This window comes from Tiliqua scincoides, chromosome 1 (assembly GCF_035046505.1).
Source record: "Tiliqua scincoides isolate rTilSci1 chromosome 1, rTilSci1.hap2, whole genome shotgun sequence".
Taxonomy (NCBI): Eukaryota; Metazoa; Chordata; class Lepidosauria; order Squamata; family Scincidae; genus Tiliqua; species Tiliqua scincoides.
The window spans coordinates 115,051,054-115,066,668 of NC_089821.1; the positions used below are offsets into that span (position 1 = coordinate 115,051,054).

Here is a 15,615-nt window from a genome sequence, read left to right on the forward strand (position 1 = left end):
TGATTCTAAACAGGCAAGGTTCATGTTAGAGACTGTATGTACACTGGGGGCCTGTGAGTTAATAGGATCATATGAGTGTCAAGAATATAACTCAAATAAATCGCTGGTGTAGACCCTCCATGAAGCTTCCTCGTCGTTTTCTGGGACCGGGTAAGCTCAGTTTATCGGCCGTCCCTCTCGCTGCCAGTGCTCCGTCAACGCCCTCCTTGCCAGGACCCCCCCCATGCCATGGACTTCACAGTCCCTCACTGGAAAGGTGCACAATCTATGCACCACCTATTATGTCACATCCAAGAAAATGCTCTTTGCTCAACCTTTATGGCAAGTTTAAGATATAAGAAAACACTATGCTGTAGTATGTGATGTTGCCCTCTGCATCTTAGTGTAATCTACTTGGCTGAGAGGCCTGACATAGGGCTCTGGATCTGGCAGGGCTGACTCTGCTGGTCCCGTTCCCTCCCACCCCTCTCCCTTCCCCTGTCACACCTCCTCCCCACCCTCCCCCCTGCCCCAGAACACCACCTCCACGTCCCCTCACCTCTCCACTGCCTGGCACTCTGGGCAAGTGCCAGACGTCAGACTGGTAGGCTCATGCTGGGCTAACTCCAATATTGGGCCTGCGGGACTGCCTGCAAATGTGTTTTATAGCACGTTTGCAACAGTGCGTGCCAGCGTTGAGCCTGCATGCAAAGGTTAGAATTGGTTCCATAGTCTCCACTGGCATTAGCAGTGCTACAAGTCACTTTGAGTGTACAGTTGAATGCTTCTCACCTGCTCCTAAATGTTTGTGCCAGTGTATGTGCCAGGAATGCGGGCATAACTCTTGTGATTTATGATAATGTCCTAGCACAGCATGCTTTAGGGCTGGTTCATTAATTCTGTTGCTGTGTTCAGGTTTCACAGTGTTAGAGTCCAAACCTCAGCCACAGTCTGAAATGGTTTCATAAAACATTGTGTTTTCTCTTGCTAATTTGTTTATTCCTAAAAAGTTATGGCCTCTACAAAGCATTCAGAACTAAAGTTGGCTAGAGCACTCAGAAATCTGTAAAACAGACCAAAAAGATTATTTCAAATCAGTAAAGTATTTCAGCATAATCAGTTAGAACATGCGAGTGTATATTTAATGTAGTCCTTAACATCATACAGTGATTGTTGTCTGCTAAGATACTACTTGTTTTAAGACAATGTAAAATAAACAAGAACACCTGACTAGCTTGCTTTACTTTTTCTCACAAAGTACAATGTTTTCAGTTTCTTGGCAGTACAGAAGTGGAGCAGCCCAAAGGTACAGAAGTTGTGAGAGATGCTGTTAGGAAGCTTAAGGTAGGAAAGCCTTTTAAAATGCAATATATATAGTTACAAGCAATGCTATGTATATAGTACAAGCAGAGTTACAAGCATTCTAAAGTTTGTTTGTAGCAAAAGAACAGCACTGTAATTTTTATTTTACACTATCACAGAATAAAAAGCATGTAGACTTTTGTATGTATAGAGTTGGTCTCTCGCTTTTTTTTTTCTTTCTCAAAATAAGGGCAACCAAAAGGAAACTGTGACTTAATATCCTCAGAAATGTAGAATTGCAATTATAAAAGTTATGAATAAATATTGCATACTACATAGTATCATGCAGACACTGATTAGCAGGCAGAAACATTTGATAATGACCACCACATGTCAATGTTATGAATGTATACATTGTTTAGCAGTAATATGCTCAAAGACTGTGGGCTGTGTGAAGGAATTCTTGAAGATACTAGATATTGTGTTAATTTCAGAAGGGATGCAAAAAATGAACTGTTAACCTCTCTCTGTCACTACCGAGGGTTGGAAATTATGTCTGAATTGAAAACTTTCGTACTGTGTTCCGGCTGTTGGCAAATAATGCTACAATAAACTGGGATATCAGATTGAATTGAAGTTCACAGAAAAATGCAGACTGGGAAAATACTGAATGGAAAAATTTCTCAAGAATGCAACATCGTCAATAAAATGTTTGTTGCAGTCTCTGCTCGGTCTGCTATGAGTGTAGTAGTTCAATGATGAAGGATCTCATAGGGCATAACCGAGCATTGTACCTCGTGATAGCTTCCTGAGTTTGGAGCAAACAAAGTTGTAAACAACATGAAAGAAGAATTCCCCAACCCTACCTTTTCTTACCAGCTCCATGGCAAATCTAATCAAGAGCCGTATGGCAACTGAGGCCCTTGCCTCCAGAGCAAGTCTAAACTGGTTACGGCACCCTCAGCAGGGTGAAAAACCATGGAAGCACCCATTTCGAGCTGGGGTTGAACAATCTGACCATCAAGGCCCCCCAAAAGACCCTTAGTGAGTTCTCTCGACAATAGCCCCTCTGCTTTCCTATGGGACTGTAGGTAGTCCTCTCCCACTGTGAGGGAGTGAAGTGATTTCATGGCCTGCCAAGGAACTCAGATCTTGCTTGTAGCCTAGAGGTTACAGAGAACTACAACTCAGCCAAAGGCATGTGCTGGATTTGGATTTCCCCTGCTTCTTTCCCTCCTTTCCACCAGCCCTTCTCCTCCTGCCCTCCTGCAAAACCCTTGGTTTTCCATCCCTAATTCCCCTGGGTAACCCTTTAAATTTCCCTATGTCTTGTTCTCTCTCCGTTTTTATCCAACTTTGGTTAAGCTGTTATATGCCCCCTTCTCCTTGTAACAATTTCCTTTCCCTCTCTGATCTACCTAGAAATGACTTACATTTAGAGTTGAATTGTGTGAGCGATTGCTGAAGAAATTACATTGCATTTTATTGATTCTCCATTCCCGTTATTGTATTATCCTCTCCGTTAAAGTTATCCATTGTTGCACCTTTATCCTCTCCTCTCTCCTTCTTTATGCCATTCTGCTGAGTTGTACCATTGGCCGCTGCACAGGTATAACAAGTCTGTGATACTGGGGATAGTTGTCATTCCTGTACTATAGACTCATTAATGCAGTTCCATCATTCTTACATTAAAATGGAGTCATTATCAAATAGGTATCAAACTGTCTGGATCCAAACCACTTTGAGCAGAAGGAAACTTGTGGTAGAAAGCTCATAGAACAAGACTTCCTCTCCTAAAAGTTGAAGGAGCACCTGGGGACAGGTTGGGATGTGGCACAGGGTATTGTAGGGGAGGGGAGGGGAGAATCTACCAAAATTGTGTATAGTGACCTTTTCTCAGATAGGCACATCAAAAGACAGCCTCCTAAACAAAAACAAACAAAAAGAAAAAGCTTGCACTGTTCTTTAAAAATGGCTCAAGGTGGAGTCCAGTGGAAAGGAGTTTAGAAGTTTTACAGTAGCCATGAGACTCCATGCCCTTGCTATTCAGAATTGGTGAACATGTAATATTACTACGTAAAAAGGTGCCTCCTACAGTGATTTATCGTGGAATAAAGTGGAAAGTATGTTGGACCCAAAGCTCTTCTACAACTGTGCAACTATTGCATACAAACTAACATGGTGGAATTAGTTTATTTTCCAAGCAAAAAGCAGAGATGAAGATAGGAGAAGGTAAGCAGTGAGGAGAGGATGGAAATTGTATCTTAAACTGTGAAGTTAATAATCTTGGTTTGGGGAAATAAACAGAGAAATGAGTTCAGACACTCAATATGAGTATTCCATGGTAAACTAAATAGTCACCTTTTTAATTCCTTTTAAAGATGCATCATTAAATTTCTGTGAATCAACTTAGAACATGCTCTGCATGAGAAACCTGAATGATAAAAATAAAGATATATATTTCTTCATTCTTAATTAGAAAAAAAAATTCTTTATGTTTTTATAATAGAAATGTCAATTAAAAATTTATGAAACTGCTACAGTTTCACAACTTCAAAAAGAGCTGAATTAATTGGTGAACGAACATGTTTAAAACTGTTTAGGCTCCTATTAATAGAGGGAAGTCAAATCTTTTGGGTCAATTAAAACTTGTGGTTTTTTAATGTTTCCATGTGTTTTGAGTTTTGATTCAAGGCACTTCATTAAAAGCTTGCTGCTTCAAAGAGCTGAGAGCATGTTGGGAGGACTACATGCTCTCAACTTCTATGCTTGCTTAAATAGCTGTGCAGTTTCTCTGAAATGTTACTTGGGCTGTGGTAATACATTTTGGCACATTGTACCATTGTAATTACTTGAACCACCTTGAACTGGCATCCAGTTGGAAATGTTAACTGATAATTTGGTTCCAGGACTAAATATTCAACAAGCTAAGAGCACCTGAGTTTTTATGTCTTTCTGTTCCTTCCTCTCAGTCTCCCCAGAACATACCAGAATGTAAAATTGTAACATACAACATACATGGTTTTATTGTTACCAGTAGGTGGAGCTGGTGGTCTACAGTAAAATGAAATCCTTTTGGCAAATCTAATTTTTCCTTTCTATATCTCTTCCAGACTGATTTATGTTATTACTATCAGTACTAAATGATTATATTGGGCCCACTCACTGTTTAGGCTATTGCAGTGGTTCTCGAACTTTTCCGGCTCGCGCCTCCCCTGATCCTTGCAGCCATAGGCCACGGCTCCCCATTACAGCACCTCACCTCAGTTACCCCCAAAATGGGGATGAAGGTGTTATAATTATACACTAGAAACAAGGCTGCCAGCACTCTGAGGCTGCAATCCTAACCACACTTACCTGAGAGTAAGCCCTATTGAACAAAATAGGACTTACTTCTGAGTAGACCTGGTTAGGATTGTGCCCTGAGTTTGTTAGTAGCACACCTGGAGGGTTTTGGAAAGGGAGGGGGAAGTGATGAATTTGCTGGGGGAGGGAAAGACTTTGTTTTGTGTGTATCTGTTAATTGCAAACTGATGCAAACTGAGACCTAGAGACTGTTTGGCTGGAATCCTAACCCCACTTTCCTGGGAGTAAGTCCCATTGAACACAGTAAGACTTACTTCTGAGTAGACCTAGCTAGGATTGGGCCTTTTGTCTTACAATAGCAGCCAACAGAGTACCCCCCCCCCCCAAAAAAAAAGGAGGCAGGAGGAAAAGGGGGAATGGCTAAAAAGGAACGGGGATTTTAATTTTTAATCAATTTTTGGAGACAAAGCCATCAAGAGTGACTTTTTTCTCTCTTTTGGAGGGGGAGGAAAAAGAGAAAGGTGAAGATCCTGGGTTAAGCTGACACAGACACCAAGCCTATGTAGGTCTACTCAGAAGTAAGCCCCACTTGAGTCAATGGGACTTACTCCCCGGAAAGTGTGGAAAGGATTGCAGCCACACCCAGCAAGATTACAGCTCACCCCAAAGTAGATGGGGGCTGCTCACACACATACACCCAACATGTAGATGCCACCCCTATTCCCCCCAGGCAAGATGGAGGGATGCAGGCTGGGGCATTTGGACACTAAGAGCAGGCTGGGCTCCCCAAGTGGAGGACTTACTCTTCCCTCCCGCTTTGAAGCCTGCCAGGAGCACCTATGTGCTAATGAGATGCAGCACCTCCAAACTCTTCTCTCCTCCAGTCTTGACCAATCCCAGGATGCCCGGGGTGAGGGGCACACTGGGAAATGTAGTCCTTGGGGCGAGGTTGCACATGGAGAGAGCTCCATGATGAGATGCGGCACCTCTGCCTGCCTGCCCAGCCAGCCTTCTCTCCCATTTCCGCCAGCATGTTTCACAGCCCTCCCAGCCTCACGCTGCCCCACCCACCTCGTTCACAGCTGCAGAAAAGCAGCAAGTCAGCAGGCAGCAGAGCAGCCCAGCCCAGCCTCTCTCCCTGAGATGCCTGTCGATGCCCCTGAAGGCTAGCCACGCCTCCCCGAGGAGGCGGGATGCACAGATTGAATACCTCAGGACTCTTAGATAAGATGCATCCTTGTTGCTTATCAGCTTTCTTATGCAGTAACATCTAGACAGAATACAATATTCTTTTTACTTGGAATTTGCTTTCCCTTTCCTTGTATCAGTATGAAAAATGGTTTAAATCCTAATTATCAGAGAAAATGTGGATATTAGAAGAGTCTAGTGATTTGTGGCATGTTACATAAATGCTTCCAAAATATTTCATTTGAAAACTTAGCTCTTTTTCTGAAGTGTCATTTTCCAGGATTTTAATAAAAAATCTACCTGAAAAGTGATTTCACAGTCAGCTTCTGCAAGTCAGTCCTAATCTCTGAACAGAGATGAACTTGCTTGACTGGTGACAACTTTAGATTCCTGGGGAATGTGCGAAGCATCCAACAAGGGGAAACTATGGAAGGAAAATCTCCAGCAATTTGCTCCTCCTCATCTTGTCTTGAAATAATACAGTTCCTTTTCCCATCATAAGACCAGATGCTTTGGCTTTTTGATGATACTACCACGTCCTCAACTTCTCCCCAGTTCTGTTGCAGAATCAGGAGCAAAAACAGCTTCTGTGCTTTTCCAGTTTTAGGGATGGCAGAGATGAAAGGGTCAGTGCATAAAAGTTATTAGAAGCAATGGGTCAGGACGAGAGCAGTGTTGTTCAACAGCTTTTTGATCAACAGCTTTTCTTAGAAGATTACTTAGCAGCTTCACCTATCAATATAGTCCCCCCACTTAAAGTCATGTAGCTCAAAGGGCTTCACTAACCATTAGAATAAATTACTCAAGTTATCCTCTCGCCTACATTGTAAGAAACTAAGAGCCCAATTCTGTGGTCCGCAATGCACCTCCGTGGCACGGACCACAGTTGCAAACGTGCCATAAGGCACGTTTGCAGGGCTTACCGCCGGGTCCCACCAGAGGTGGCTCAGCTCCGGCCGGTGCTGAGCCACCGCTTGGCGGCGCCCGGGTTCCGCAGCTCAGCAGTCTCCGTGACCGCCGGGCTGCAGAATGGGGAATGGGGACATTCGTGGGGGAGGCATTCCGGGGAGGGGGGCGTTCCCAGGGGCGGGTGAGAGGCAGGTTCGTGGAGCCAAACTCCGCAGGATCCCAGGTGCTCATGGAGGGCTGCTTGCCCTACACGAGCACCTTCACTTTAGCAGCGACCAAACAGTGGACTAAAGTGAGTAGTCCCATTGCGGGACTGCTTCCCTTACTCGGGGGAAGGGGCGGGAGCCCTTTGTGGAGCCACTGAGTCCCGCGGCTCCGGGCAGCTCAGGATTGGACTGTCAGACAGTTAACCAAGCCATTCTGGGACAACTTGGATAAATTCTTCCTCTTGCCCAATTCTCCACCTTTTTCTTACCTTTTCTAGCAGTGGTAGCATCAGCAGAAGAGGAGTGTCTTAAGGGCCCATGAGAGGAGGGCACAAGGGGTAAACTGTACCTGGGCCTGGGAGCCAAAAGAGGGGAGCCGGAAATTTCCTGACATCTCAGAAAATGTTTTCCCATATATTGTGTGAAGGCTGGTATTCACATTTTGTGTAAGCTTACATAGCTTTATATAGCATAATTTGTAGAAATTATAATTCAGTGAACATATGAAATTATGATCCAATGGAGAAGGGAAGGGGCCCAAAACAAACTTTGTACCTCCTGATAAAATTCCACTCAGAGGCCTTGAGTGTCTCTCCCCTGCCCTCCAAAACAGCTGCCACAGCCATCAGGTCTAAGTAAAGGACAACTTTCCTTCCCTTCCCATTATTGCTCTAAAATTGTTGCAGAATAACAAGTAAGGAAGCAGAACAGGAAAATTCTTCTTTTGCTTAGACCTGGTGGGTGTGGCAGCTGCTCCGTGCCATGCTGACAAGAGGGAGGGAGAGAAGGGAAAAAACCTCCCCCCTCCCCACAGGGATTCTTTTCTAATGTTATCATCGAAAAAGACAAGGAGAAGGTGTCAGGAAGAAGGGAGGGGAAAATTTCTTCAAGCTCTCAAGGCTCAAATGAATTTTTGGAGTCCCAGAAGTTCACCGCTACTGATGGAGTACTTTTTCTGAACTTCCAATAATTCTTTTTTTCAATCAGGTGAAATCTCCTAATAGCTCCTTCCCTCTTGCATAAACTCTCCTTTTCTATGCTCCCTCAGGCAGGTACCATGTTGGCAAAACTTAAACTATACAGTATAAACTCAACTTGTCTTTATGCCAGTTGCAATATGATTTTAATGTCACCACCACAAATCAGCAGTGGACCAAGCCAGATTTGGTTAAGCACTGTTTCAGAGGGAATTCATAATGTCGTTAGGCCCTGAATTGTTATGCATTTTATGCGAGAACAAATAACAACCCAATCCTGAACTGCCCGGGGCGCCCAGGCTCGGAGGCACAGAGAAGGGCTGCCGCTGCATCCTGCGCCTTCCGGACTACTGCGGGAGGCGCCTTGAGAGAAGGGGACTTTTGTCCCCTTCTCCCAGGTAAGGTAAGCAGACCCACAATGGGGCTACTCACTTTACGCTGACCAAAAGGTCGGCGGTAAGGTAAAGGCACTTGTGGGGGACGCGCAGCCCTACATGACTGCCTTGGATCCTGCAGAGCAGAGCTCCACGGACTTGCCTCCCATCCCTCCCCCAGGCATGCCTCCAGCCTGCCCCCCTCCCCGCGTCACGCATCCCTGTCACACCTCCTCCCTGCCCTCTCTCCGCCCCCCGCTGGCCTCCCCCCTCCCCGGAATGCCTCCTCCCCGTCCCCACCCCCACCTACTGTGCTATGGCTCGGAGGTCTGGGAGACTGCCAAGCCGCAGAAGCTGGGCAACCGCCCCGCGCTAGCCCAGCACCAGCGGGAGCCTGGCAGTGAGCTTCCGGAGCTGTGCCACCGAGTACAGGACTGGGCTCTCAATTGGGGGTAGCCTCTGAAGATTGCTAAACATATGAAAAATTATTGTAACCTCAAATGCTATACTAGAAAGAGAGTACTACAGAGAAACTAAAGAGAAACTGCAGAGTACTAAAGAGAGAGTACTACAGCTCCTAGCTGCCATATTGTTGAATGATACTTACAGAATCTGATGTTCTTTGGACTTACTAATCAAGCAATATTGCCATTTACTAAGCGCTCGCCTGGTGCTACGGCGAGTAAGCCAGCAGTTAGCCGGCATGCACTGTTCAGGATTGGACAGTGAGTGAGTGAGTGAGTGAGTGAGCGAGTGAGTGAGTGAGTGTCTGTGAAGTTTTATAGGCATTCAGTTGCACTCAATGTCGTTTAATAAACATTTTGTTCTTGGCTAAAACGACACAAATATAGATGTTGATAAAGGATAAGGTATTTGTATGCCAAATGTGAGATTCTGGTTCTGTTTAGGGAAGATAGATCTGATCAGTACTAACAGCATACTTTGTATTGCTTGAAACTCTGGTTGCATCTGGTTCAAGCCTTTATTGCTGAAAAATGTACAGAGCTTGAGCAAAAAAAGAAGCTGAAACTGCAGTATGAATTTCACAGGTACTGCTAATGATAAGAGGTACTTGGGTTGGAAAGGAAACCAGTTTTAAATTCACATTATTGATTTGTTTATTTATTCATTTATGTTTTTCTTTAAGCTTTTCTAGCTTGCTTTTTAATTTGCACAAATTCTCAAGGCAGAGAATGATCAAAAGAAAATTTTATAACAATAATTAAAACAGTAAATAAGCCAAACAATTGCAGAGGGATAAATTATTCAACACCGAGTGAAGTCCCTAGCATGCTTAAAAATGCAATCCTGCCTTTAAAACGTCTTCTCTGCTTTATGTCTCTCTCACTCTCATTTTTTCATGCAAAATTTAAGGCCCACTTTATGAAAAAATTGAACCCACCACCAATATGCTAACATGCTTCCCAGGCCCAATCCTGCAGCTCAGGACAGCGCAATAGCTGTTGCAGGTTTGAGTGGGTTCAAATTGTTTCCTTACCTAGAGGAAGCCTCTGCAACTATCCAACCATCACCATAGGATGCAGCAGTCAATATTTTGTGCTGCTGCATTAATGGGAAGTGGAAAGGTTAAGATAGGGCTACTTGTAACATAATTTGACATAAAAAACCATTTTTTTCACAAAAACAATTTTCAAAGTAACAGGAAGGAAACAGGAGAAAAATCATATTTTTGTGTCTGGTTTATAGACTATTGAAGCCCATGCATGGATCCATCAGAGATCAATGGGCAATAGGTTGAGAACCCCTGCTGTATTGGCTATTGAAGATGAAAGTATCACTTCCAGTGATGGCACTTTTAGCGAGGTCTGATTTTTTGACCTCAATTTACCAGGAGCTATACTGGAAAAGGTTTAAAATAAAGCTTGCAATTTTGGGAAAATTAAAAAACAAAGGAAACTTCTCTGAAGTTATTGGTAGTACTCTAACAAATGTTCTTACATAATTATTTGTTTCTAATTGCTAGTTTGCAAGACATATCAAGAAGTCTGAAGGGCAGAAAACACCAAAAGTTGAATTACAGATTTCAATATATGGAGTAAAGATCCTAGATCCAAAAACAAAAGTAAGAATCTCTCTCTCTCTCTTGAATATTGCAAAAAGTGCTTTTTGTTTTAAGGGTTGTGTAGAGTTCGGATGGGTTCTTTTTTTTTTCTTTTTTTTTAGTAAATACATTTTTTTACATTACTCTATTTTTGATTTTAAAATGTCACGATAGTCTCCATTTGCTATATACTTCAAGATCCCATCCTTCTTTCTGAAAAAGTGAAATTACTATCTTCTAGTTACTACAGTAAACATATAGACAACAGAACATTATGTACAGCAATAAGATAATTGCTCAGAAACCAAAACATGTTGAATGTGTTCCTACAAGAGAGTCCTGTGAATGAAGCTGGAGCTGTCCCAGTATCTGAATGGAACATCTTTTGGTGTTTGTGCTTCAACTTGAGTGGATGAAAATTGGATCCAGATGTGTACACAGATTGTAGTCATGTCTGACAAAATGGCTCTATCAGAATATTGCTCTTTCAGAGGAATACTTAATATTACATAACAATATTATAGGTTATCCTTTTTAGATTCTTTATGGTTTTTATTCCTGTTTGGATCTTGCCTTATTCCAGGGGACTGAGTAGATGGTGTTCTGTCTCTAAAGTACAACGCCTGAAGTGTGCAATTGTTTTCCACAGGAAGTCCTGCACAACTGCCAACTCCATAGGATATCATTCTGTGCTGATGACAAAACTGACAAAAGGATATTCACTTTCATATGCAAAGATTCTGAATCAAATAAACATTTGTGCTATGTCTTTGACAGTGAAAAGTGTGTAAGTACGCCATATTTTTCTAAAGCTAGATTGGAATTTTTTAATGCTAAAAGTCACTGCCCAGTTTTATACAGTGAAGCCTTGCTTTAACAGACCTCAGTCAGGCATTGGAAGCAACAAACATTTTAGGTCCATTTTCTGTAGAGCATTTTTCTGCTCATTTTCCGCATGCGTTCCTCCATCAACTTCAATGCAAAAATTTAAAGAACCTTTAGAATTAATCAACCTTCCCCCTCCCCGATTACATAACCATCTTATCCTTACCTTATGCCACTGGAATGTGTGCTCCACTGACACATGCTGACACAAAGCTGTTGTACTGTGCATCAGCACATCTTCTCGCAGTGCTGGCAAGAAAGCTGGCTCTAGCACATGAAGGAATGCCTGCTGTAGCAGGTAAGTCCGGCACAGGGGTAGGGAGGGGTGGAACAGAGCAGCGAGGGCAGGGGTGGGGGGTGGGCAGATTGCACCCGGATGGAGCAGGATCATCAGTGGCGTGCGCTGAGCCCTATCCCCCTTCCACCAAAACAGATCAACACAGACTTGCACCAGCTATATCACTGGCGCCATGCAAGTTTATCCATTGCAGCTGCTGGGGCTTACCCCAGGGCAAGGGTGCAAACATCTCCTTACCCAGAGGAGAGTAACTGCTGCATCAATGTGAAGGAATTTAGTTAGGATTGGGCTGTTAGTCTATTAAATTGAAGATTCACTGTAATTCCTGTTAAAGTAAAAAAGAAAAGAAAACATGCAGACATTCACATCTTTGAAGCCAACTTTGTCACAAAGCTATTAACCTCCTGTCACTTATGCTGCTGTAATGCATTTAAAATGTCACTGAAAATATTGCTTCATATTGATATCTGAAATTGCCATCATTCTTGAAAACACATATCCCAATCCACCTAGCAGCCATGCACTATTTTTCCTTCTATGCTACACAACTGGTTCTGCCAGATTTGGACTATTATCCATGCTCACTTGTCAATCCAGAGCTGCTCCTTAGTTGCTATTTTACTATTAGCTAAAGACTTCCAAGTTAAAAAAAAAATGCATGTGCTGGCTATGAAGTGTACATGTGTATACACTGAACATTTTTGTCAGGACTAACTTTGGGTTAGCTCTTTTCTCTGCTATTAACTACTAGATGGCTTGAGACAAGTCATTTCACTTCAGCTATAATATATAATCGTACGTTACAGGGTTGTTTTAAGGACTACATCATGTGAAGCACTTTGTACATTCAAAATGTTATATAAAAGTTGAGTATTACAATTAGAGAGCAGACCTTGCAATCACGTATTAGTAGATGTTTATTAAAGCAGGGATGATCACATTTTTTGGAATGAGGGCCACATCATGTATCTGACATGGTGTCAAGGGCCAGAAAATAAATAATAAATACATGGAGGACCAATGTGCTGAGAGTTTGATTGAATACAATAAGTGGGTGGGGGTGGAAGAAGGAGGGGAGCTAAGGACAAAATTGATTTGCACGGGAAGAGGAGGGAATGAATTTTGAAAAAGCATAAAGCAAGCTACAACCCAAATCTTAAACTTTTTTGTTTTAACTAATATTTTATATTTATATTCCAGATCTCTTGGCATCAGTATATATGCCATTTAGCCACTAGAAGTGTTGAATGTAATGGAATAATTTCTTTTCATCACATTGCATTACATTTGGCACCTCTAGTGGCAGAATGTGGTATACATCCAGCAGTGCATCTTTTGAGTTATTTTTAGTTCTGAGAGGCTGGGGAACCTTGAGGGCCAGATAAAATCCTCCCAAGGGTTGGATTTGGTTGCTGGGTTGGGGTTTGAACACCCCTATGTTAAAGTAAACTTGGCTGCCGCTGTGTATGGTTAAAGTGGGATCCAGTGAAACATGTACCCTTCATGCTTGATGGACTGCATATGCATTTTGTACTTGGATATCCATATCTAAGGACAAAATGTATATCATAGTACAAAAGACTCCTGTGAGAAATGGCCTTCTGAGAGTAGGAAAACTTTTCTCCCTCCTGCCTTGCTATAGGGTTCAATTAAAATACTGCTGCACAATTGCTAAGGCAGTGTTCTGCAAATTGTCCTTGTCAAGATCTCATTTTACTGTTCCTTTTTCCTCTGCTTCCAGTTCCTGAGGCACCTTGCCAAAAGAAATAATACTGCTCAACCATCCATTAGAAATAATTTTTCAAGTCATAGAATAAGCCCAAAATGTGCCTTAGTGAACCTGTTTTGTCTTAAGGAAAAACACTTGTATTCAGTGATTTACAATTTTGTGTTACTCTTTTGTGATTTACAATTTTGTGTTACACTGTTAAGGAAACATAATGCAGAAGCACAAGCAAATCATGTTCTGTGTCAGTCCAGAACTTTAGCTATTTAGAGTTGTTCCTCGTGTAACCAGCTGTAATTGCTTCAGAGAGAGTCTCTTTACACTGCAAATGGACTTGATTTAAAAACAGTAACACAGTTGTAGCCAAAGCTCTCTTCCCTTGTCCAAAGAACCTTCACCATGGACATGTCCTTTTCGTTCTTTTTATGCCAAAAGATTGCAATCACTTTATGAATTGTAAGAGATGCAGTAAGTGATATAAGAATTACAGTATGTCATTGGCAGCTGCCTTCTAAGCTGAGCAGCCGCATGGCCAGAATAGATGTCTTGTGAAGGTTCTTTCTTGGAGCTCCATAGTTTGGCAATGATGATGACATCATTGCCAAGTGCTCCGGACCCATCCCTGCACAGCCACAGTAGGACTCTGCCCCTCTCCTCAAAGGTTAGAGGAAATATTGGTCATAGGCATGTTTAATTGGCCTAAGTGACAAGAAGGGACTTGTGCATTTAGCTTTTAAGACAGAGATTTATCCATAAGTGAGACTGCTTAAAACCGAGGGCTGCTGTTAAGCACCCATTTTATAATTATTTATAAAGGTGGAAGTTTTGGAATGCACACTTTGGGCTTATTTTATATTGTCATTTGGATAGCATATTCTTTATTCACCAACTTGTTAGCTTTCCAGACTAAGTTTGTCTTTGGATAGTTACCTTGAAGTTGTAGACAATGAAATCAGTATGCGCTTTTAGGTTTTTCTTCCTCTTACATAAAATAGAGTTTACATACTAACAGTAATATTTACTTTATATAAAGGCAGAAGAGATAACTTTAACTATTGGTCAAGCATTTGACCTGGCTTACAGGAAATTTTTGGAGTCTGGAGGGAAGGATGTTGAAACAAGAAAACAGATTGCTGGTTTACAGAAAAGAGTAAGTTATTTATTCTTTTTCTTTCTCAGTTTATGCAATATACCATTTAGAGTGAAACATTGTTGGAGTATAGCAAAACTGACAATCCAGAATTATAGAAGTTTTAATTGCAGGACAAGTAAAATTTAGAAAGTTCATAAAACTAGTAATAAAGTTGTCCATAAATTATGAAACTACTTCAGCTGAACTTACTTATAAGCAAGCTATTTCAGTAGATTCCCCCCCCCCCAAGAAACATGCAAGACAAATCATTCAAAATATCATTTGGGCCACATTTATTGAGTAAATCCTATTGTAGATCTTTGAACAACTTTGCAGCAGTTCCTGCCTTGAGTAACTCCCCCTCCTTTAGTGCAGGCATCTAGTCTAGAGGAGGTAACAAACCATCTTCTATCCCCCTTTTAGGCATTCCCACCCTGACTCAGGCTGCCTGTCAATTGGCAGCCCGAGTTTTTCTATACTAATCCCAAGGGGTTGAGGAAGCTGAACTGCACCACCTCCCTCAGGCTAGAAAAACCTTTGAGATTGACTTTGCAATTCAATTCCAAAGGAGCACCAGTCAAACTCCTTGAACCAGACAGCCTCTAGGGATTAGTACTGGTTTTCCCTCTGACCTCAGGGTCCAAGCCAAAATCCATACTCCTTGACCTGCACCATACCTACAAAATGTGACCACCCAGGCTAAGAATAAAAAACACAACTCAAAGAAACAGACTGAGATAGGAAAAAAACAAACAAACCACTGATGCCAGTCAGGTGGACAGCAAAAAATTCCTGCCTTGCTCCAGAGGCACCCAGATAATCTCAGACTGTGCAACAGGTGGATTAGTTGAGGCCAAAACCTGAGGCCCGCTGTATACAGTAGGAGAAGACCATAGTAATGGCTCCCAAGCCACGTCTCCCACTTTGAACAAGTCAGTGAATAAGGTGCCTAGATTCACCCACCCTTGCCTTTCGTAATGACAACCTGACCCCCAAAATGGTGGCCAAAGGCAGCTTTCTGTAGGTTCAGTTCAATCAATAGGTTCATCAGTGGTGCTAGCTTTTGCCTTTGAGAGAAGTATATTTTAAACCTTCAGGGCTGCAGAGATATGCTTTAACATGTTCATTGAGTTCTTGGGAACATTTTCAAAACTAGAGTGAACATTTGCAGAATTTGACAATCCAAAGCAGGAAAGGAAATTAGCAGGTCACCATGGGGCTTTATTTTTATGGACAACTTCATTAGAAGTAGAGTAGAACAATTAGAGTTG

General features: G+C 42.3%; 1 protein-coding gene across 1 annotated transcript in view; it reads left to right on the forward strand.

The window, feature by feature from the left end:
- GULP1 (GULP PTB domain containing engulfment adaptor 1) overlaps nucleotides 1-15,615 on the forward strand; it is a 211,322-nt gene that overhangs the window by 160,854 nt on the left and 34,853 nt on the right. The window contains exons 5-8 of the mRNA XM_066635363.1: nucleotides 1,252-1,323; nucleotides 10,226-10,324; nucleotides 10,953-11,090; nucleotides 14,246-14,362. Of these exons, the coding sequence (XP_066491460.1) occupies nucleotides 1,252-1,323; nucleotides 10,226-10,324; nucleotides 10,953-11,090; nucleotides 14,246-14,362 (426 nt within the window). The remainder of the gene's footprint in view (nucleotides 1-1,251; nucleotides 1,324-10,225; nucleotides 10,325-10,952; nucleotides 11,091-14,245; nucleotides 14,363-15,615) is intronic.